Here is a 23,306-nt window from a genome sequence, read left to right as displayed (position 1 = left end):
TTCAAGTGGTCAGCTCAACTTTAGTCATTATTACTGCAGAGTAAGCTTTCAGGAAAACCTCATTAGGTTTACAACCTCTTGCCTAAGGAAGGTGCAAATGAGCAATAAATATTTTATGTCCATACAAGTTAGTTCTAAAAGTATATTGCCAAGAAATCTATATCCTCAGAAAATGGCCCAACTAGACATACTGGAAGTTGAAACGCTTTAAGCAACCTACTTTTGACCAGTGGGTACAGACACTTAAAGCTGAAAACATTTATGAAAACCTGCATGAAACAATTATCCTTGAGGAGTTTAAAAACTCCCAACACCTTCACAATAACAACGCATCGGCAGGAACAGAGGTTGATTGGATCTGGACAGGCAGCCAGATTGACTGATCACTGATTTGATCCACAAGCCCCTGTTTCTTAAGAAATCTTCCTCTGGTCACTATAGCCAACTAGAATGGATAGAGGTGGTAATAGTGATAGGAACTTGAGACCCATGGGAGAGATGGAAATACTGGCAGCCCTCCTCAGGGCAGAAAGGGTGGTGCTGAGATGAGGTGAGGCCAAGACACCCGTGTTTGAATTGCGCAAAAATGAGTGGGATTTATTATGGTACATACACTCCAGGTTAAAAAAAAAGAGCATAGCAGACCAGGCTAGGGGTTTAACTGCAGATGTGAAATTCCGTTAAGACACACCCAAGCGTTGATGGGGTTCAACAAATCTCAATGTAAATTGGGATTTTGTATATATATAGGAGGGGCCACATTTCCCCAGGGGGAGGCAAGCAATTCTGTCATGGTAACTGAGGGAGACCAGGGTTAGTCAAACTCTACTCCTGGGAAAAGGTACTGAAGGGCCTTTAATGGGTGCATTTGGAACGGTACCACATATTGGGATCAGGGACCATGGAAGTCGTTCCAACTCTGTTTCTTGGACAGGGTTGACCTGCTCTTTAGGATTAGAGGCAGAAGCATCCCCAGGGGTCTCCAAGGCTGGAGAGGGCTGACCTACTGCAGGAGAAAACATCTGGTATTTTCCCCTCACTGTGTGGCAACACGGTCTATGGACACCCAAGCTTAGGAAACAGGCACTGAGGCAGAATTGCAAACGGAAGATGCTTTTGTTATCTGAAACCTTCTTTAGTAATGGCACAAATGTGAGGCTCGAACCTCAACTCAGGTTCAACCATAGTTGCATACGGTCTAGTTCAGCTTTAACAACTGTCAAGGATTGGGATAGAAGTGGTGGCTCAGAAGCAGTGGCTCAGAAGCAGAGCTTGTATTGGTAACTTAAGATCATATTTTCAGTCTTGTCAATGTTTACTTGGAGGAAATTCTGTTCATGCGTAGCGTCTGACCAGAGGTAGTGGCGCATTGAGAGAGATAACAGTGAGGGAAATCTGGATGCCACTAACTTACGTATGAAATCTGAATTTTTTCCCCCTAGATGATGCCTCAGAGGGAGAGAATGCAGGTGAGAGACATGAAGGGAACAACAACTGTGCAGGAATAGAACCATTGCTTGTGATTCTCTAGTTACCATTAGATAAACAGGGATGAAATCAACAACAAAAATGCCTTTGCATAGACAGCCAAGAGTCTGTGGCATTCACTTCAGGGTTAATGACTTAAGAAGAAATCATCAGCATTCAAGACTAAATTGGAAGCTGAAAGGTGACAAAGAGGATAAGGTGATGTGGGAACAAGGCAGCTAAATGTATTTAGAATAATGCTCATATGGCAAGTGAACACTGACTGGATTGATTAAGTCAGATGACTGCTCTGTACGTTAAACGCAAGATTTCTATTGTGGGTTATCTCAATATCTACACAAGGATGGATTGACCTGGTTGAAACAGCCTGTGCAATTTCTAATCAAAGCAACAAACTTAGATAAAAATAGAACATGGGGAAGACCAAAGATGACTGCACAGAGGAGGAGGATAAGTATTGTTGGACATACAGAGCTTGCACTGGGAGAGCTAAAAATGGAAAGAGATAAATGATTAACCAAAGCATAAACAAAACTCTACTGCTCAGGTGGGTTGAATGAATTAGAAACTCTGCACAATAAAACACAATTTCACACTGAAATCAGCTTTATCTTTTAAAATGGAATACACAAAAAGAAATCACATCAGCCAAGCTTGTGTATCATCACTAATTAACTTAAGAGTCATAGAATTATACAGAATGGAAATAGACCCTTCAGTCCAATTTGTCCATGCTAACTTGACATCCCAATCTGACCTAGTCCCATTTTCTTGTATTTGGCCCATATCCCTCTAAACCCTTCCTATTCCTAATAAAAGGTATTTTGATCCATATAAAATATCGTAATTGTAACTGCCTCCACCACTTCCTTTAGCAGCTCGGTCCACACATGCACCACCCTCGGCATGATTAAAGGTTACTCTTTTTAAATATTTCTATTCTCACCTTAAAACTATGCCCTCTGATTTTGCATTCCCCCACCCTAGGAGACTTTGGCTATTCACCCTATCCACGTCCCTCATTTTATAAATCTCCAAGGTGATTTCTCAGCCTCCGACGCTCCACAGAAAAAAAGCCCCAGCCTATTCATCCTCTTCCTCTAACTCAAACCCTCCAATCCCGGCAACATCCTTGTAAATCTCTTGAGTCCCCTCAAGTTTAACAACATCCTTCCTATAGAAGGGCAACAAGAATCACATGCAGTTTTCTAAAATTGGCCTCAATGTCCTGGACAGCCACAGCATGACGTCCCAATTGCTATACTCAGTGGTCTGACCAATGAAGGCAAGGCTTTTTCACTACCCTGTCCACCTGCGACTCCGATTTCAAGGAATTACGCACCTGCACCCCTAGGTCTCTTTGTTCGGCAACACACCCCAAGGCCTTACCATTACGTGTACAAGTCCTGCCCTAGTTTGCCTTATCAAATGCAACACCTCACATTTATCTAAATTACACTTCATCTGTCACTCCTCAGCCCACCAGCCCATCCGATCAAGGTTCCACTGTACTCTGATAATCTTATTCATTGGCAACTACACCACCTATTTTGGGGTCATCTGCAAATTTGCCTCCTATATTCGCATCCAAATCATTTATGAAAATGACAAAAAGCAATGGACCCAGCACCAACCCCTGTGGCACACTGCTGGTCACAGGCCTCCGGTCTGAAAAGCAACCCTCTACCACTTTCAAGCGAATTTTGTATACAATTGGCTAGTTGAACGCTTTGTTGAAGTCCATTTGACAACGTCTACCACTGCCTTCAATCTTCTTTTCACCTCTTCAAAAAAAACTCAATCAAGTCAGTGAGACATGATTTCCCACTCACAAAGCAGTGTTGATGATTGCTTCCTTGCCTTTCCAACTTCCGACTACCCAGCTAACAGAATCTTAGGAGTCAGAATGCTCCTCACTCACCTTTGTTGTATGCGTGGATCCACTTGTACTAATGGCAAGATGGCCTCAAGGACTTTACTGGCTGATCCTGGCAACATCTCTAGTACTTTTTTGTCAATCACCATTTTATCCACAATGGTTTTGAAATACCGCAGCGCACTCACCACTTCCTTTTCCTGCTCTTCCAGCCGGTTTAAAGTCTGCATCAAGCAAATTAGAAAGGAAATCAGGTGTAATTTAGAACAGTTATCATTTATGAATGATTCGTACACAAACATATATAAAATTATGACAAAATATTTGTAAAGGATTGAAAGATTCAGTTAATTTTCCATTAAAATGTCTTTTCACATTTCATAATCCTGCTCACATTACTTTATCAAAACAATTAACAAAAAAACTATAAACAGTACAATCCAAGTACATAAAGGCATGTTGTCCCCCAGTATATGAACACAGATGCAAATTGATGCAGACAAAACCTAAAAAAGAAAACCCTTGGGTTTTTTTGACACTAAATCTGAATTTATTTTCTGTATTTCAGAGATTAGGTTATTCGGTCATTAAATGACTGACAATTGTTGTGATGACTCCGTCTTATTTTCAAATATAGTCAAAAGCAAGCTGGAAAATGAAGGGTATAAAGCAGTTGCAAGTGAAACGTTCAATTTTGTTGTAAAATTTAAGTACCAGTTTTCTGGAAATCCATAATCCAAAAAGATACCAGATAGTTTAATAACTATGTCACATTTATTGAAAATACTGGTGCATGAAAGTTGAATTACCCATGTTCATTAAACAACAGAATAACAATTTCTAAAACATAAAAGACTAAAACAGACCTCAAAATGTGACAATTTTCAAACAATGAAACATAATACCAGAATATAAAAGTAACTTTTGACTTAAGAAATTGCATTCATAATTTGGATTGTATACCCTAATTCATGCACAAATTATCTTGCTTGCCTGTTTCCATTCACAGGTACTTTGTTATTTCACTTGGTTCCAATATGCTTCAATTACAAGTTCACATATATTAAATTCACCTCAGATAGCCTACAGAACTGACTTTATGCAAGACACGGCAGGGCTTAGAATTAGCAATGTTCAGTAAACCAATGATCAGTACATTTAAGACAGCAGAGAGCTGGAACTTGTCTGTGAAAGGAAAATTAAGAACAAGATTCCATTTGCACACAAACGGTCAAGAATGCCTTTCTATACAGCTCGTTTCTGTGCTGTACGACTCTATGACTATGACTTTATAAGCACTATATAAATGTCATCAAACAAGTAGACACTACAATTGAGGGACAGAGGAGAATGAGTCATCATACACAAGATTAAAAACAGGAAAAGTACATGAACACAGTGAATACCTCATACATTATGCAACTATTTTTAGCAGTCTAGCAGACAAAAAAAGCTTATTGATGCAAACTGCTTTTTGAAACAGTACCAATACTAAAACTGAACAGGGTAACAACGGACCAGACCAAATTTCAGTCTTGAATACACTTAACCACCCAGCCTCTACAGCCCTCTGTGTTAAAGAATTTCTACAGATTCACCACATTGAAGAAATTTCTCTTCATCTCTACTTTAATCAGAATCCCTAATGCTGACATTATGCCCTCTTGTCCTAGACACTCACATAAGAGGAAAACCAGCTCTCTGCATCTACCCTGCCAATTCCCTTAAGTATATGTTTCAGTAAGTGTCTAACATTCTTCTGAAGCTTTGTGACCGCTCTTCAACCTCCTTTGATAAAAAAATGTTCCATACCTCGAATCAACCTAGTGAACCTCCTGTGGTCACTTAAAAACTGAATTTTCCTAATATTTACTGCATAGCATGATTTTCCACTTTTATTTCATTTATTACAACAGTATTTAGTGTTCCCAACATCTAGCATGGGAAAACAAAAGGAAAGAATGAGAAACAGATGTCACAAAGCGCTTTGAACTAGTATCAACTGGTGCCAAATATACCATTATCAGTGTGTCATTTGCAAAAATAAGGTTGTATTCATAGAAGGAATGAAAATTTACCTCCAAAATGGAGGTGGGCGAAGGGAGAATGGTCATCTTATGTCATTTGTGTTTGTCTCACGCCCATTTGCCAAAAGGACTCAAACAATTAATCGTCACAGAAAATAACCTGCCCCTTGAAATATCATATAACAATAAGTGCTGAGGGGCAGAGGTGAATTCTTTTTGGGGGCAGTCCTCTCAAGCAGACCTTACAGGCAGTTCTCACTTGGTGGCCCCCAGGCAATCTTCATCAAGCAATCCTCATCAGGCAGATGGAAGACTCATTTCAAGTGGAAGACCACCTAGGAAAGAGTTCCCCAACAAGGTTGTGAACACAGGAGGTATGGTTAGTAAGTTTGCAGATGACACCAAAACTGGAAATATAATGAATAGTGAAGAACGTTACCTCAGAGTAGAATGTGATCTTGATCAGATGGGCCAATGGGCCAAGATGGAGTGCAATTTAGATAAATGGGAGATGCTGCAGTTTGGAAAGGCAAATCAGAGCAGGACTTATACACTTAATGGTAAGGTCCTGGGGAGTGTTGCTGAACAAAGAGACCTTGGAGTACAGGTTCATAGTTCCTTGAAAGTGGAGTCATGGGTAGACAGGATAGTGAAGGCGATGGTTGGTATGCATGCCTTTATTGGTCAGTGCATCAAGTATAGGAGTTGAGAGTTCATATTGCGGCTGTACGGGACATTGATTAGGCCACGTTTGGATATCGTGTGCAATTCTGGCAGAATGCTGCCTCCACCAGACCAAAACATTCTATGCTGACAGCCTGTTTGTCTTCTGGTAACAGTGACCTATTGTCAGAGGTCTACCTCTACTTTATCGAATTGAAGAATGTATCATATCGGCACCTTTCCCTGCAACCGTGCTACCACATACCCTGACGCCTCCCCTCTCACCTCCATCCGAGGCCCAAGACCTTTCCTTATCCAACAGGGGTTCACCTGTACATCCTCCAACCTGATCTACTGTATCCGTTGCTCCCGATATGGCCTCAACATCGGCGAGACCAAACGTAGACTCGGTGACAGATTTGCGAAGCACCTGCACTCCATTCGTTATAATCAATACCACCTCCAGTTGCTAACCATTTTAACACTCCCACCTCCCACTCCCTTGGTGACATGCCCATCCTGAGCCTCCGCCAGTGCCACAATGACACCAAACGCAAACTGGAGGAACAACACCAATTTCAAAATTTCCCCACCCCCAGCCTCATTCCACGTCCAAACCTCCCTCTCTTTCCGACTTGACCTTACGCTACCTGTCCATCATCTCCACCACCTATCAGTCCCACCCTTCCCTCTGACCAATCCCCACTACCCCACCAGCATCCACCTATCGCCATCTCGCCTACCTTTACCCAGTCGCACCCCTCTTCCCCCATTTATTTACCATCTCCCTTCCCCCTCCCCAGTCCTGTTGAAGGATCTAAGCTCGAAACGTCGACTCCCCTGCTCCTCTGATGCTGTCTGACCTGCTGTGTTCCTCCAGCTCCACACTGTATTGACCCATATCTAAATTGGTGCTTCTTAAACTCAATAAGATATCAGATACTTGCTTACAAATCGTCAACTGCCTAAAAGTGATCACAAGTTCCCTAAAATTAACAACTACTTTCAATGTCAGTATATCGAAACCTTGAAGAGACCCAAAACTGTTCACAGTATTCCACGTGCTTTTAGTTTTAGCAACACGCTCCTATTTTATACTCCACTCCCTTTGAATGGAAAGCCAACAGACCATTTTCCTCCCATTACCCACTGAAATTGAATGCTTGCCTTTTGATTCATGCACGAGGACCATAAAATCTCCGTGTTGCAGTTTTCAACAGCCTCTCTCTAGGTCATCAAGACTTAACTCTTTTATTCTTTCGAAGTGCACAACTTCATATTTTCCAACACTTTATTCCACCAAGATCTTACCCACTTACTGGACCGGTCTACATCCAACTGTAGACAATGTCAGTGTCATTCTTACTACTTGCTTTCTCATTTATTTTTGTATTTTCCACAAACTTGGTGACAGTCCGTTCATTTATCGTCCAAGTCATCTAGAAATTGCAAAGAAAAAACTCTGCAGTCCCAGCACTGATCACCATTCTGAAACGGCCCTATTTACCCCAACTCTATCTTCTATTAGTCCGTCAATCCTCTGTTCATGCTAATATACGACACCACCATGGACTCTTACCTTATTGTGCAGTACCTTATCGAATGCCTTCGAGAAATCCAAATATATTACATCAACTGAATCCCCTTCAACTATCCTGCTTGTTAAGTGGTGTTTTTGTCTCCTTTCATTTTTAAATACATGTCCTAAATTGGAGGTTTTCACATCACTGGGACCTTTTCCAGAATCTAAGAATTATTCGAAGATTACTACCTGTGCCTCCTTTCCTTAACATCCAAGGATACAACCCATGAAGTCCAGGGGGCCTGTTAAGTCTTTAGACCCATTAGTTTCTCTAGTATTTTGTAACTAGATAATACTTGCTTCTTTATTTCCTTCCCCCACTTTAGCTCTTGATTATTTTGCACTTTTTGAATCCCATCAGTGTCTTCTCCCGATGCAAATTATTTATTCAACTCCTCTGCCGTTTCCTGGCATTCCACTGTTATTTCCCTAGCTTCACTCTCTAAGGGCCTATCACTTTGGTCCCTCTCATTTTGTGTTAAAAGGAGTTCTTACTATCCATAGTGATATTGCTTGCTAGCTTACTCAGTTTATTTTTTCCGTTTTGGTCATCTTTTAGTGGCTTTCAAAACTTCCCCAATCCTCTGGCACTAATTTTTGCCACATTGTATGTTTTCTATCTCAAATTTTGATAATATCCTTAACTTTCTTGGTTAACCATCGCTAGTTTATTCCCTTCCAAGAATCGTTCCTGCACACTGGGATAAATCTTTGCTGTGGGTGATGCACTATTTTCTTAAACATCTACCCTGGCTTCTCAACTATCTTTTCTGTTAAACCTCTTTCCTTGTCCATTCCAGCCAACCCCGTCTTCAGCCTGATGTAATTTCCCATATTGTAGTTATTTTTAACACAAATTTCTTTCACTCAAACGGAATGCTAAATTATAAACATTGGTGAAAAAAACACCCTTACCTTCAGAGGTGCTGCCCTGTCTACCTCTAATTTCAACAATGACTGCTGCTAGAAAATACTTACCAGCTCATTAACAGCCCCACTGATGCATAAGCAAAGTGGATCATTATGGTTATTTATAGAGACATTTTAATTACCAACATGATAATTTCTCCTACTATCAAGTACAATTTTATTTTTTTTTCTGACATATCTTTTGCAGGAAGCCATAACCTTATCTTTCTTCTCCTGCCCTCCTCCCGATTTTACCTTCACATTAATCATATTTATGCGCTCATTAAGTTAAAAGTTGAAGTTTTCAATACAAAATGATTACTACAATGACACTATGTCTTCATTCCACTTCTTTGAACCAATTAGCTGACTTCTCTTTGTGGTTAGTCTTGACTAGACTTTACATCAGTTCTGTTATGAATATCAAACGCTCTTGCATCGTGAAGAGCAATGTTGCCAAAGACATTGGATGCAACAGTCAGGTCCATCAGTAACCTTGCTGCTCACCAAAGAAAATAGCAGTAATATCAAAGTTTGAATTAGAAAGTGGGAAAACTAATAACAAGCATTTGGCCATGGAGGACAAAAATTAAAAGACTAAAGATAAACTCAATTACAGCATGATTATTTAAGAAGCATTTTGTTTGATGATTGAACTGTGACAAGAAAAATGAAAATACTCTCTTTAGTTGGTGCATTTTGTAACTGCAAGTCAAGGTAAACAAAGTTGTTGACATTACATTTTCTTTGCATAATGCATAGATGGAGGAACAAACCTTGTTTGGAGGTTTTTCTGGGTTAGTTTTGATAGTTATCTCCACTGGTTTTCCCTTTTTTGATGGAGTTCGTTTTATTTTCGGCGAGTGAAATTTGTCCATCAACTTCATGGTGAACGAGGTCAGGTGGGAGCGTTGGGAATCTGGAAGAGTGAAGGTGCACACAGTAACCAATAAATGTACTACTCCAATAAAAATTTAAAACAATTGATTTTGTGTGAATTCAACATGAACTCAGGACACTGAGCAAGTAAAAGAATAAAGCTAGAATACAGCTTGCTCTATAACATAATTAATAGAAAATTACTACACTAATTAGTCAGAACATATAGCAACAAAACAGGATGTTCAGTCCAACCAGTCCATGTATGTATTTATGCTCCATGTGAATCTCCTTCCATCTTATGTCACCCTTTTGTTTTTGTGCTTACATGGCTCTCTCTTCAATATAGCAAACTTAGATGTCTCCACTCATGTTAGTAGTAGTGTTATACGCTCATTAGTCGTTGGGTGAAGATATTTCTACTGAATTGCTTACATAATTTATTAATGGCTCTGTCATACTAGGGTTCCTGGTTTTGGTAAGCCCGCAAGAGAAAATGTCCACCTTATGACGCAATTTCATCAAGCAGTCTTGGTGTTAAATGCATTTTACGCTTAATGATCTTAGCTGAATACAGCAAAACAATTACTAAACAAATATTAGCCTTCTGTTACGAAGATGCTTTACGTTACCAACAAAGTCTTGTACCACCCAGGGGGGTAGAGTTGTTAAGAAGGCATATGGTGTGTTAGCTTTAATTAATAGAGGGATTGAGTTCAAGAGCCATGAAGTTATGCTCCAGCTGTACAAAAGCCTGGTTCGGCCTCATCTGGAGCAGTGTGTCCAATTCTGGTCACCTCATTACAGGAAAGATGTGGAAGAGTTGGAAAAGATGCACAGGAGATTTACCAGGATGTTGCCTGGAATGGAGGGAAGGTCTTACGAAGAAAGGTTGAGCGCGCTAGGGCTTTTCTCTTTAGAATGACGAGGGATGAGAGGTGACTTGATAGAAGTGTACAAAATGATCAGAGGTATAAATAGAGTGGACAGCCAGAGACTTTTTCCTAGGGTGGAGGTAGCCTTTACGAGGGGGCATAGTTTTAAAGTGAGTGGAGGTAGATATCGGGGAGACGTCAGAGGTAGGTTCTTTACTCAGAGTGGATGGGGTGTGGAATGCATTGCCGGAGAGGGTAGTCGAGTCGGCCTCATTAGGGACATTTAAGCGGCTATTCGATAGGCATATGGATGATAGCGTAAGGTAGGGATGGAGATTAGATAGACCTTAGGATTAGGGCAAAAGTTCAGCACAACATGGTGGGCCGGAGGGCCTGCTCTGTTCTACGTTCTATAATGGCACAAAACTAGTTAACTGGACTTGAATCCAATATAAACGTGTAGATTGTATTATATGTTACAAAATTGTCTGATCTGTGCACTAGTTTGTCACTCACAATACAATGGTACATTAAAGGTTATGGAACATTACATATGACAAACTTTTAAATGATGCTGCAGCATCTCAAAACCAAATGGACAGATTTAGAAATGAATAATCAAAAGGGAGGGGTATTGTTTAATACTAACCATATCATTATAAAAAAGTTAAATCACTGACAGCATTTTTGAAAGTTTGCCTGACAGTCATCAGCAATTGTTTACCTTATTGTTTGATACTTGTAATGGTGCTGTCCTGGAATATGAGCAGGGCAGTTTTTGCCATCTGATCAAGGAGTTCGCAGAGCTTTTCACATATTCAAGTTGAGCAACGAAGGATGTTCGTTCATTTTTTTGCTCCCAGTACTAGCTTCAAGTTGTCTTATCAGCTATTACTTAGCTACAGAGTAGTAACTCACCTACATAATCTGCAATAATGTGCCTCAAGTTAACTTCAGAATACTGGTCCTGAACCACAATGAATTTTTGTTCCCCAAAAATGTACAAATTTCATGAATAAGGTATATACGTGCAGCACAAAGCACTGATTGAAAATTACAAACACTGAAATGAAATGCAACTGGTTTCCATAAATCACGTTCCACTGTTAGGTGTTAAAATATTCTTGATATTCATAATACACATTCCTTGTCAGGCATACAGCCCAAGGGATTCTACACAGAATGAAACCCCTCAATGCACTATGATTATAAGGCTTTAGACAACAAGTTTTCCCCATTGCATCCATGATGTCTGCTCTTGCTTTAGTGCATGACTCAGCATGTAGTCCTATACCTTGCAATGTGCCAGAGCTCAGCACTAAGTTGAGGACAAGTCTTTTCACTGGAAGACCAGCAGGTTATACGTAGAGCTTCACTGAGATCACAGTCCTTCAGCCAGTCAATGTTCACTTCAAAGAATATGCTTAGGAACAGATTGTAGAGCAGAGTCCTCTGTCACAAAGCTACTCTGGATGAACCTATAAAAAGCCATCACATTCCTCTCCAGACCTTCTAAGCAAAGGGAGGTTCTACAAAGTAGACAGTAGTCTTTCTCCCACCATTGCTAACTTGACAGCAGCAGGCAGAGGGTGTTAAGAATGTGTGCGCGCTGGTAAGGTCTAACAGGATGGGATTTTCTCACCACCAGCCAAAATATGCCTTGTCGTTTGTAAGTTCTGGCATTCTGTGGCTGATACTCAGCCCAAGAAAATATCCAACAAGATCCATCATCTCTTTTCCCATGCAGGGCTTTTAGGATGGTGCACGCAGATCACTACTTAAAAGGTCCAGTCCCAATACCTCTCCACAACCCCCAGCACCTTCCCACACACCTTCTGTGATTACAACACTTGCCCCTTTAATGCCCTCCCCCAAGATCTGCCCGTCACTATCCAAGGCTCCTGAAAATCTTCAAGGTGAAGCAGCAATTTACCAGCAGTTCATTCAATCTAGTCTACTGTATTTGCTACTCAAAGTAAACAATTCAGTAGAAATATCTTCACCCAAGGAGTGATGAGCATATGACATGACCACTTACATGCATAGCAACGGACTGGCAATGGGATTCATATCATATCATCCCTATCCATGCTGGTGTCATGGCATTGAGAAGTGCAAGGTGTAAAATTTCAACTTCCAGTATCGTTTTATCAATGCTCTGTACTTCTAAGCATTTAGAGTCTATTCTAAAGTATGGAACAGCAGAGCATTTAGATTTGGGAAGATATTGGGTTCTGCAGTTTGGCAGGATGAAGACAGAGCCAATTATTATACACACGAGAAAAATTGCAGAAATATGCAGTACTGAGTGATTTGGTGTTTCGCACCCATAAATCACGAGAATCTAGCATCCACATTCATCAGATAATAAGGAAGGCAAATAGAATAGAGTCGAGTCATACAGTCAAAGTAATACAAGCATGGAAACAGGCCCTTCAGCCCAAATTGGACCATGGCACCCACTCAGCTAGTTCCAACTGCCTGCATGCGGTCCATATCCCTCTCAACTCTTCCCATCCATGTACCTATCCAAAGGTTTTTTTAAATCTTGCTATTGTACAGGCTTCAACCACTTTCTTTGGCAGCCCATCCCATAAACACACCACTCTGCGTGAAGAATTTGCCCCTCAGGTCCCCTCTCATCTTAAACCTATGCCCTCTAAGTTTTCAATTCGCCATCCCTAGGCAAAGACTACATGCATTCATCTTATCTACGCCCCTCATGATTTTATACACCTCAGTAAGGTCACCCCTCATTCTCCGACGTTCCAAGGAATAAACTCCTATCCTGGCAATCCTCTCCCTATAACTCAGGCCTACTAGTCCTGGCAACATCCTCGTAAATCTTCTTTGCACACTTTCCAGTTTAACTATATCTTTCCTATAACAGGGTGACCAAAACTGTACACAATACTTCAAGTGCGACCTCACCAACAACTTGTACAACTATAATGTAATGTCCGAATGCCTATACTCAATGCCTCAACTAATAAAGGCCAGCACACTAAATGCCTTCTTCACCACCCTGTCCACCTGTGACGCTGCTTTCAACGAATTATGTACTTGTACTTCTAGGTCCCGCTGTTCCACAACACTCCTTAGGACCTCCTTGTTTACTGCACAAGTTCTACTTTGGTTTGATTGTCCAAAATGCAACACCTCACACTTATCTGTATTAAATTGCATTTGCCAATCCTCAGCCCACTTCCCCATCTGATCAAGATTCCTCCGTAATTTCTGATAACCTTCCTTGCTCACAATGAGAGCCCCTGATTTTGTCTCACCCGCAAAACTACTAATCATGCCTTCTACGTTCACATCCAGATCATTTATGTAAATAACAAATAACAAAGGTCCCAGTATCAACCTAATGTGGCACACGACTAGTCACAGGCCTCCAGTCTGAGAAACAGCCTTCAACCATCACCCTCTGCTTCCGACCATTGAGCCAATTTTGGATCCAATTAGCTAGCGCTTCCCTAGATCCCATGCAACCTAACCTTCATTACTAGCTTACCGTGCGGGACCTTGTCAAAGGCCTTATTAATGTTGGCCTTTATAAAGGGAAATGTAGTACAAAAGTAGAAATATCTTGCTAAAACTACACAAAGTATTAGCTAGATGACACTTATATATTCTGAAGAATTTTGGTCTCCTTATATTGGCAATGGAGGCAGAAGGTTCACAAGGTTGATCTGGGTATAGAAAGATTTTGAGGGGAGATTAACTAGGTTGTGCTTGTACATAGTTAAATTCAGAAGAATGAAAAGGAGACCTTATTGAAGCACATTAGATTATTTGAGGGCTTGAGAGGGTAGATGCCGAGAGGTAATTTCTCTTTATCGGAGAGTCTAGGACGAAACTGCATAATCTGAGAAAGGGGTTGACCAGTTGGGGTAGAGATGAGGAGGAATTTCTTTTTAGACAGTGCATCTGTGAATTTCTTTACAAAGAGCTATAGAGACTGGTTTGTTGAACATATTCAAGGCTGAGACACGTTTTTAAAATCATTAAGGCAGTCAAGGGTTATGGGAAAAAGGCAGGAAAGTGAGTGAGGACTGTCAAAATCAGTAGATGTCCTTGGATGACAGATGGACTCAATGGGCCGAATGTACCACTTTTGCTCCTTCGTCTTACGGTCTAGGATCTTGCGCAGTGCGGACAGAATGTGCTACTTGCTACCAAGAGGAATAAGTAGGGATCTCACATTGATGCTTTTAAGTGGCTAATTCACCATCAGGAGAAATGAATTAGTTGAATGTTAAGAGTTAGAAGAAAGACAGGAGGAACTTTAAATGGAGCGCAGGCACTGATCTGAACCTATTATGCTGTGAATTTTTTCAATGCTATAAATGTTTGAATAGCCTAAAATTGTAACATAATTCCATCTTTGTATCAAGTTATTAATACACTTTAATTAGAGACAGCTGTAATTTAGACTAATGCCTGTCAAGTAACAGGGCTTAAATGTGAGCATACAAAATGTAAATCCTGTTGTTGAGTCACAGTTACACATCAGCTATAAAAAGAGATATTCAAGCAGTTCTTCTGTATATTACAGATACCACAAAAATGAGCACTGACTAATCATCCATCTGTGTTGAAATCTTTAAAGATCAGCTCAAACTTCACCATTTTGCAGCAGTTTCAGCATCCATCATATATTTCACAGGAATAATAAAACAAACATCGTCAAACTGTACATCTTGCCTAAACTGCCAGGTGACGGGAAAAAGCTAGGATATTTTGGCAAGTCCACCTAACTAAACTGAGATGTACAACATAAATAGCTTTCCTTGCTCAACAGCTAACAGGAACTGCAGACTTGGCTAGTCCTATCATAATGTGGAATATTATGTGACAACTATAATCAACAATTGTAACTAAAACTTTGTCTGTGGCCTGGTTAACACAAAAAAATTGTGTGTAGCATACCCAAACGAACTACTGGATCTTTTAAACTATGGTCATCAGCTGCCACCACAGCTGACATATACAAACATGACAGGGAGATCTTTGCACAGGGTATTGTAATACCTTTAAACATTCAAATTTTTCATTCCGTATTTGATTTTTTTTTTTAAAAACAAAGGCTATCCAAAATATCACAGCAGACAGAGACATGATTGTCAGAGCATTTTTGCATCATTCTTTCACTTCAGCACTACGCAAGATCAGGCACTAAACATTTACAATGTTTCTGCCAGAATGCCTCCGGGGACAAAAGAAATTCTTCATTAGTGGCATTTACAATTAAGAACACATTGAATATAATCCTGAATGAATCCAGCTAATCTTTACGCAAACAGACATCTTCCACATACATCAAATTAACTTTAATGAAAATGGAATCTTACAGAGCTAAAGTTGTGCAAAGAACCCTGCCACAAAGAATAAATTCATCCCAGATACTCAGAATATTAATACAACATCCTCTCAACTCAACAACTTGTATTTATATAGTCTACTAACCTAGTTAAAACATTCAAGTGTGATGAAATCCTCTTTTTGCATCCATTTTGTACAGTGCAAACCACCAACCTGAACAGTATAACATTCAGGGAACAGGCAGCTCCAAAAAAAATGTTGCTTCATTTGACTGTTCCAAAATATTTTAGAACCTCCAAAACAAGATTAGAGTGACGAAACAGCAGTACCAACTTAGTAAATTAGCTGCCTGCAGACAGACTGAATTTGTGCCACAGCTGGGGCATAGTTTCCGGAATCCAAGAGAGAGCGCAGTCCCAAATGGGAGACTGAACCACCAAAATGAGAGCAGTCATTGAGACAGTCCATGAGAGACCAGTTTTTGAGGGAGTTCTGAAGCTAGATCTTCAACAGTGAAGAACTGGAATTCCCTTTAAAAATTTTAAATGAGATTTACTTTACTCTGCCATGTAGGTTTGGAGGGGCTGCTGAGAAATCCATGGGATCTGTTTTGACTACTCTTATTATTTGATCTATCTGTGAGGTGCTTAACCACAACCGTGTGCCTGTTACCCATATTTACCTTGCGTTAATTCTGGATGTGAGAATAAAAGTTGCATATTGTAGATTTTATTTCTGAAACTTTACCACACAAAATTTGTCATTTGTTCAAAACCACAGAATCTTGCAGCTTTATTTTCTTAGTGAATACTTAGATCTCACATACTGTCTACTTTTTAAAAAGTTTGGTGTTGGTCCTAGCAAGATCATAATTTAACTTTGGCAGGCGGATTCAGGACCATAATAAATAGGTGCTTAATAGAACAGTCTCAATAAAATACATATTTGCAATTTTTTCTCACTAATCCAAAAGGAGGAAGAATTAGGACAGATGACCAAAGCTTTGATTAAAGAGGTTATTTAAGTTGCTCCTTAAAACCTAACAGAAGCAGAAGATTTAGGGAGGGAATTCCAGAACTTAGGACAAGGACAGCTGAAAGCATGTCCACCAATGATGGACCAAATAAAACCAGACAGTGATCAAAGGCTTGCAGACCAACATGTGTAAAATAACCTCAAATATGGTTGCAAAAATAAACTTTAGCAGTGCTTCCTTTCCTCACCTTCTCCACTCCACCCAAAATTCGACATTAGGTGAATAATTTATATGAACAATGAATGAAAATCAGTGAAACTAATCACAGAATTCTTACAATGCAGACGGAGCCCATTCAGCCCTTAATGTCTGCATCGACTCTGAATGTTTTAAACTTAGTGTCAATCTCCTGTCTTTTCCCTGGAACTCCGCAGTGCTTCTGTTTAAATATTCATCCAATGTTGTCTTTAGTGGTTCAATTAAGAACATAAGAACTAGGAGCAGGAGTAGGCCATCCAGCCCCTCGAGCCTGCCTCGCCATTCAATAAGATCATGGCTGATCTTTTTCAGACTCAGCTCCACTTACCCGCCCACTCACCATAACCCTTAATTCCTTTACTGTTCAAAAATTTATCTAGCCTTGCCTTAAAAACATTCAGCGAGGTAGCTTCAACTGCTTCACTGGGCAGGGAATTCCACAGATTCACAACGCTTTGGGTGAAGAAGTTCCTCCTGACCTCAGTCCTACATCTGCTTCCCTTTATTTTGAGGCGATGCCCCCTAGTCCTAGTTTCACCTGCTAGCGGAAACAACCTCCCTGCCTCCACTTTATCTATTCCCTTCATAATCTTATATGTTTCTATAAGATCTCCCCTCATTCTTCTGAATTCCAATGAGTATAATCCCAGTCTACTCACTCAGTCTCTCTTCATAATCCAACCCTCTCAACTCTGGAATCAACCCAGTGAATCTCCTCCAGTGCTAGTATATCTCTTCAAGTAAGGAGACCTAAACTGCACTCAGTACTCCGGGTGTGGCCTCACCAGGACCCTATACAACTGCAGCATAGCCTCCTGGTTTTTAAACTCCATCCCTCTCGCAATGACAGACAAAATTCCATTTGCCTTTTTAATTACCTGCTGCACCTGCAATCCCACCTTCAGCGATTCATGCACAAGGACACCCAAGTCCCTCTGCACAGCAGCGTGCTGCAATTTTTTACCATTTAAAACATAATCCATTTTGCTGTTATTCCTACCAAAAAGGATAACCTCACACTTATCAACATTGTACTCCATCTGCCAGACCTTTGCCCACTCACTTAGACTATCTATATCCCTCTACAGACTTAGTGTCTTCTGCACACTTTGCTCTACCACTCACCTTAGTGTCATCTGCAAATTTTGACACACCGCACTTAGTCCCCAACTCCAAATCATCTATGTATTTAGTGCTTCAATTAAACCTGCCTCCACCACACTTCCAAGCAGTGCATTCTGTCCCTAATCGCTAGGTATTTTATTTTCTCACATTGCATTTGCTTCTTTTGCGAAACACTTCAAAACATGCGCCCTGTGGCTCTTGATGCTTGTGTAGGTGTGAACAGTTTCTCCCAATCAACTCTGTCCATACCATTGTGATTTTCAAAACTTCTAATCAAGTTTCCTCTTAGCCTTTTCCTCACTAAGAAAGGAACAGTCCAAAGTTCCAAGATTTCCTTATATCTGAACCATTCTCGTAAGCCTCTTCTGCACTTTCACCAATGCATCACATCCTCCCTATAAAATGGCACCGAGAATTGCACATGATATTCAAGTGGAGGTCTAACTGGAGTCCTATATAATGTTCGTCAAAAATGCCCTCCTCTTGTACTCTCTGCCCATATTCATGAATCTTTCAATAGTATAGACTTTAATAACAGCCCTCTCAACCTGTCAAGCCATCCTTAATGGCTTATACACATATACACCTAGGGGTCTCTGTTCCTACACACCCTTTAGAATAGTACTTTTTATAAGACCATATGAACATAAGAAATAGGAACAGCAGTTGGCCATTTGATCCCTCAAGCCTGCTCTGCCATTCAATAGGTTCATGGCTGATCTGATAGGCCTCACATTCACTTTCCTGCCTTTACCTCATAACCCTAGATTCTTGATCAGTACGGGAATCAATTTATCTACCTATCTCAGCCTCAGATATACACAAGGATTCTGCACTCTCAGCTCTCTGAGGCAAGGAGTTCCAAAGAGAACCCTCAGAGGAGGGATTCTTCCTACCACAGTCTTATATTGGCACGTCTTAATTTTGATATTATGGCCTCTGGTCCTAGATTCCCCCATGAGGGGAAACAGCCTCTCATCATACCCTGTCAAGCCCCTTAAGAATCCTACATGCCTCGATGAGGTCACCTCTCATCGTTCTAAATTCTGACGAATAGAGTACCAACCTGTTTAACCTTTACTTGTAAGGCAATCCCTCTATACTGGAGATCATCCTAGTGATCCTTTTCTGAACTGCCTCCCAGAATAATATCTTTCCTTAAATAAGGGGACCAAAACTGCTCACAGTTCAAATGTGGTAGCACCAGCATCTTGTACAGTTGCAGTAAGACTTCCCTATTCTCATATTTCATCTCCCTTGAAAGACTCAACCTTCCATTAGTTTTCCAGATTATCTGCTGTACCTCCTTGCTAGCTTTGTGTTTCATGCCCAAGGCCCTTTGTGTTGCAACTTTATAAAGTTTTTCCTCCATTTAAATGGTTCTGTATGTCTTTGCATGTTCTTTGTACCAAAGTATCATTTACACGTCTCTGCCCCAAACTTCATTTGCCACCTATCCGACCACTTCAAAGCACCAATGCCCTTTTGAAGTTCTACATTGTTCTCTTCAGTTTACAAGTCCCCTAAATACAAGTCTATAGAATACAAGTCTAAAGAAAAAGGGGTAAGAAATATGATAGAGTTACAAGAGGAAGTTAATGTCAGAGAAACTGGATAATTCTGAGAAAGTAGTGTTCTGTAAGAGGGCAAAGGGGCGCTCCATTTTGGACAAAAAGGAGCAGAAAAGGCAGCAGTAGACATGGGAAAGGAAGAGGCCAGAAGCCTGGATGTAGGCTTTTTCTATTTGGATCATGGACATCTGATTCCAAGTAGGCCAGCCCCAGTTTGTGATGTTTACCTAACTTGCATCTAATTTGAAGATAAGTAGTTATTGCTTTAAATGTAACTTGCAAAACTGGCACTTGACAGAAAAAGAGGGAGTAAGATTTAAATATGTATGATTTTTTAAAATCAAAACAGCAAATTTCTCAAATACTCAAATTCATATAAGTTTGTCCATCTGACTTGTTTGGATAACACGGACATTCCGATTCCATAATTTCAGAGTACAAAACTCCGTGCATCCCCTGTTTTTACTTGCACTTTGGCACAGGAGCAACACAATCCTAGATCTCTCCCAAGAATTTAAATTAGCTGCCTACAGGCAGAGCACAAATCTAGGATTGGGTTCCGTCCAAATTTTCCTTCTTCATTAAATAAGATAAAACAATACTTGATCTTTTAGCGTGTGCTGTTACATTGCAGATTGGGAATTATGGTCTTATATGGCTAAATGCCCATTTCAATTCAGCAGTGCGGTAACATTTCAGCAACATGAGTAAGAAAAACCACCTATTTCTTCAAAGTGCTATTTTATGGCAGCTTACATTTTTTTTTAAAAAAAGTGCTCATACTTATCATTTCAGTAAAATCATCTGTTTTAGAGTTGAAGAAAAACTGCACTATTTTTAAAAGACCATACCATCGAATAAACAAAGGATTAAAGGACTTTAAGTCCGCACACAACTATGGTATATTCTTCCTTAGGTAAGCTGCAGCAATCATTTTTCCAACAAGTTTTTACCTGCCTTTTTGCACAAGGGAGTAGTTTTTTTTCCCTCCCTGTGAGCAGACTTTTAACTGTCTCTAGTAAATCATTATTGCTAATTTGGTGCAAAAATATGTGAAATAGCTTTTACATCTTTGAATGCTCGGCTTGGATTTCAAAAGTCACAATATATTTCTACAACACATCATGTTTTCTTTTCTATTATATCCTACATTTCAAATAGGCCATCATCTTTATCAAAATAGCATCATTCATTAATGATTAAATTACTACAGTAATTGCAGCAGGCAAAAGGCAATACTTAAAAGGTGAACATACTGCACAATAGATTGGAGAACAAAGGTAACATTTTGCACTATGAACATCGTAATGCCATCTGAGAGTAGTTATTTGTACGTGGAAATTGCCTATATATGGCATTACCTTGCCATACAAACGTTAACTATAAACCCTCAGAAACAATGATTATTTTGATATTTTAATTTATTTTGTTTGCTGGCAAAATAAAAACTTAAAAATATTGTTGATCATAATTAATAAAGGAGCAGCATAACTCCATATCCATACAAAAAGTTCTAACCTGTAAAATCAGAGTAGAGCTACAAGCTGGGAATGCAGAACCAGAATAAACAGTAGCAAAGTAGAAATGGAAAAAAAAAATCACAAAAGGAATAAAAAGGCATTTATCAGCACAGTCATTGCTGACCCAGTAAGTCTTTGATCCTTTGCATTCTGCTTAAATTTTGTCCTCATCTCACATCTTTACTTGCTCCAACATACAATAACTTCCTCAGTAATATTTCAGTTTCCTATCTGATCACTGCCCATATTAAGCACATCCTTTGTCTTTCATCCACCAATCCTCATACTCAATCCCCAGCCAGATGACAGACATCTTGATTCGAAACTCTCTCCATAAACTCTATCACCTTAAAAAGTCTTCACAAAACTTGCCTTCCAACAAATCTTTGGCACAGCTCATCTATTTATTTCTTCTCAAAGTGTTCGTACTTTAAAACATTACTGTATAACAAATGCACTTTACGAATTTGTTGTCATAGCTGCCCTTTCCAACTTGATTAATCTAGTAATCATGAAGATTAAAGTCACCCTTAATTATTGCTCAATGCTTTTCACATGTTCCTATTATTTGATGATTTATAACCTGACGCGAGGGCTAGTAACTTGGAAATGCAGTGCCAATGAGACAAAATCGTGGAGTTCCCTCTCAAATGGCATTAGAGTAGAATCCCTCTCATGTGGAAACAGGCCATTCGGCCCAACTAGCCCACATCAACTTACCAAAGAGCATCCCACCCAGATTCACCCCCTATCCTAGTAACGCTATACTTCCCATGGCTAATTCACTTAACCTGCACATCCCTGGACAGTATGAGCAAGTTAGCAATGGCCAATCCACCTAACCTGCACATCTTTGGACTGAGAGGGGAAACTGGAGCACCTCGAGGAAACCCGCTCAGACACTGGGAGAACGTCCGTGTGGTGTTTGCACAATCGCCCGAGGCTGGAATTGAACCTGGGTCCCTGGCGCTGTGAGGTAGCAGTGAATTCTGGGTTTATGAACAACATGTAGGCTGCAGCGGCTCAGTGAGACAGTTCACCACTTTCATAAGGGCAATAAAAGGGACAGGCAATAAACGCTGGCCCAGCCAAGGTCCTACGAGTGAATAAAAAACGTAACCAATTATGATCCGAATACATCAGGGAAACCACTGCACCCATCAGTTAAGTATCAAATTAAATTCAGTTCTGAGGCACACTGATGCAGCATGGTAATTTGTCAACAGATCTCTCAACTGTAATTTTTTCACCAGTATTCTATTTTAATATAGAATTGCATCAGGCAATATTATAACTGATTCAGTATTAGAATCTTAACACTTGATCAATTCTGGTAACAGGGTAGTTATCAGTACTTTATTATTTAATGCAATAACTTCATGCAGCTGTAGGTATCAATTTAAATCTTCAAAATTCAGTTAATATTTTCATATTTTGCATAATGATTTTTCCATGGGAATTGAATTTGTCAGTATTGACTTAATTGATGAAATGCAATCCAGTTCATTTCTTGGAAATCTGACATACAGCTGTGAAATAATTCAGTTTACTTTCAAATTTACAACAGATTGCCCCTGAACCACTAAGAGTCATTCCTGCACCTATGAGAAAAATATTTTCCTTTTGATTTACTATGATAACATAACCAACTTTCAAAAGTAGCCAAGGTGACCAACATAAATCTTTCAGCTTCAGACATCTGAATCGGAGAACATAAACCTCAATTCTGACTTACAAAAGTTATTCTGAGAATTAAATAAAAAAGAATCTCTCTGCCCTGACTGCAACTCCTTACAATTCATATGCTTCATGTACCTGCACCTGAAGTACAGTACATGGTCAAAACCAATACAGCTATTTAACAAACATCTGTATTATTGCCAGGGTTAAGTTATGCACATTTTTGTAGAAATTAAGTTGATAACTTAGCGCCAAATACTTAAGCAGAAGGAGACATTTATAAAGGCACTAAAGTTTCAATTTAATTCTCACCAAGTTGTGAAATGACCAATTTCTGTGAAAGTGAAACAAAAATAGTCAGTTTCAGTTAAGTGAAACTTCACCCACACAACTTTTAAAACTGAACAGGACACAAATTAAAGTTGCAAACTCCTTTTTACACTATTTTAAAGGGACTGCCCTCAATCTTTGGTTGCACTACGCTCTTGATCTTTGACCACCCAGTGCAGAGTGATGGGAGTAGCTCAACGGACCTCTGTACGGGTCTTC

The 23,306-nt window shown here is 39.8% G+C and overlaps 1 protein-coding gene across 5 annotated transcripts in view; it reads right to left on the bottom strand.

Moving 5' to 3' along the window:
- LOC109935633 (rap guanine nucleotide exchange factor 1-like) overlaps positions 1-23,306 on the bottom strand; it is a 211,055-nt gene that overhangs the window by 110,014 nt on the left and 77,735 nt on the right. For all 5 annotated transcript variants that reach the window (XM_048613629.1, XM_048613630.1, XM_048613631.1 and 2 more), the window contains exons 2-3: positions 9,322-9,464; positions 3,410-3,588 (exon numbers count right to left, since the gene is read on the bottom strand). In XM_048613629.1, coding sequence (XP_048469586.1) covers positions 3,410-3,588; positions 9,322-9,464 — 322 coding nt within the window. The remainder of the gene's footprint in view (positions 1-3,409; positions 3,589-9,321; positions 9,465-23,306) is intronic.

This window comes from Rhincodon typus, chromosome 28 (genome assembly GCF_021869965.1).
Source record: "Rhincodon typus isolate 14 chromosome 28, sRhiTyp1.1, whole genome shotgun sequence".
In the NCBI taxonomy this organism is placed as follows: Eukaryota; Metazoa; Chordata; class Chondrichthyes; order Orectolobiformes; family Rhincodontidae; genus Rhincodon; species Rhincodon typus.
This window is presented reverse-complemented; position numbering and strand designations above follow the sequence as displayed.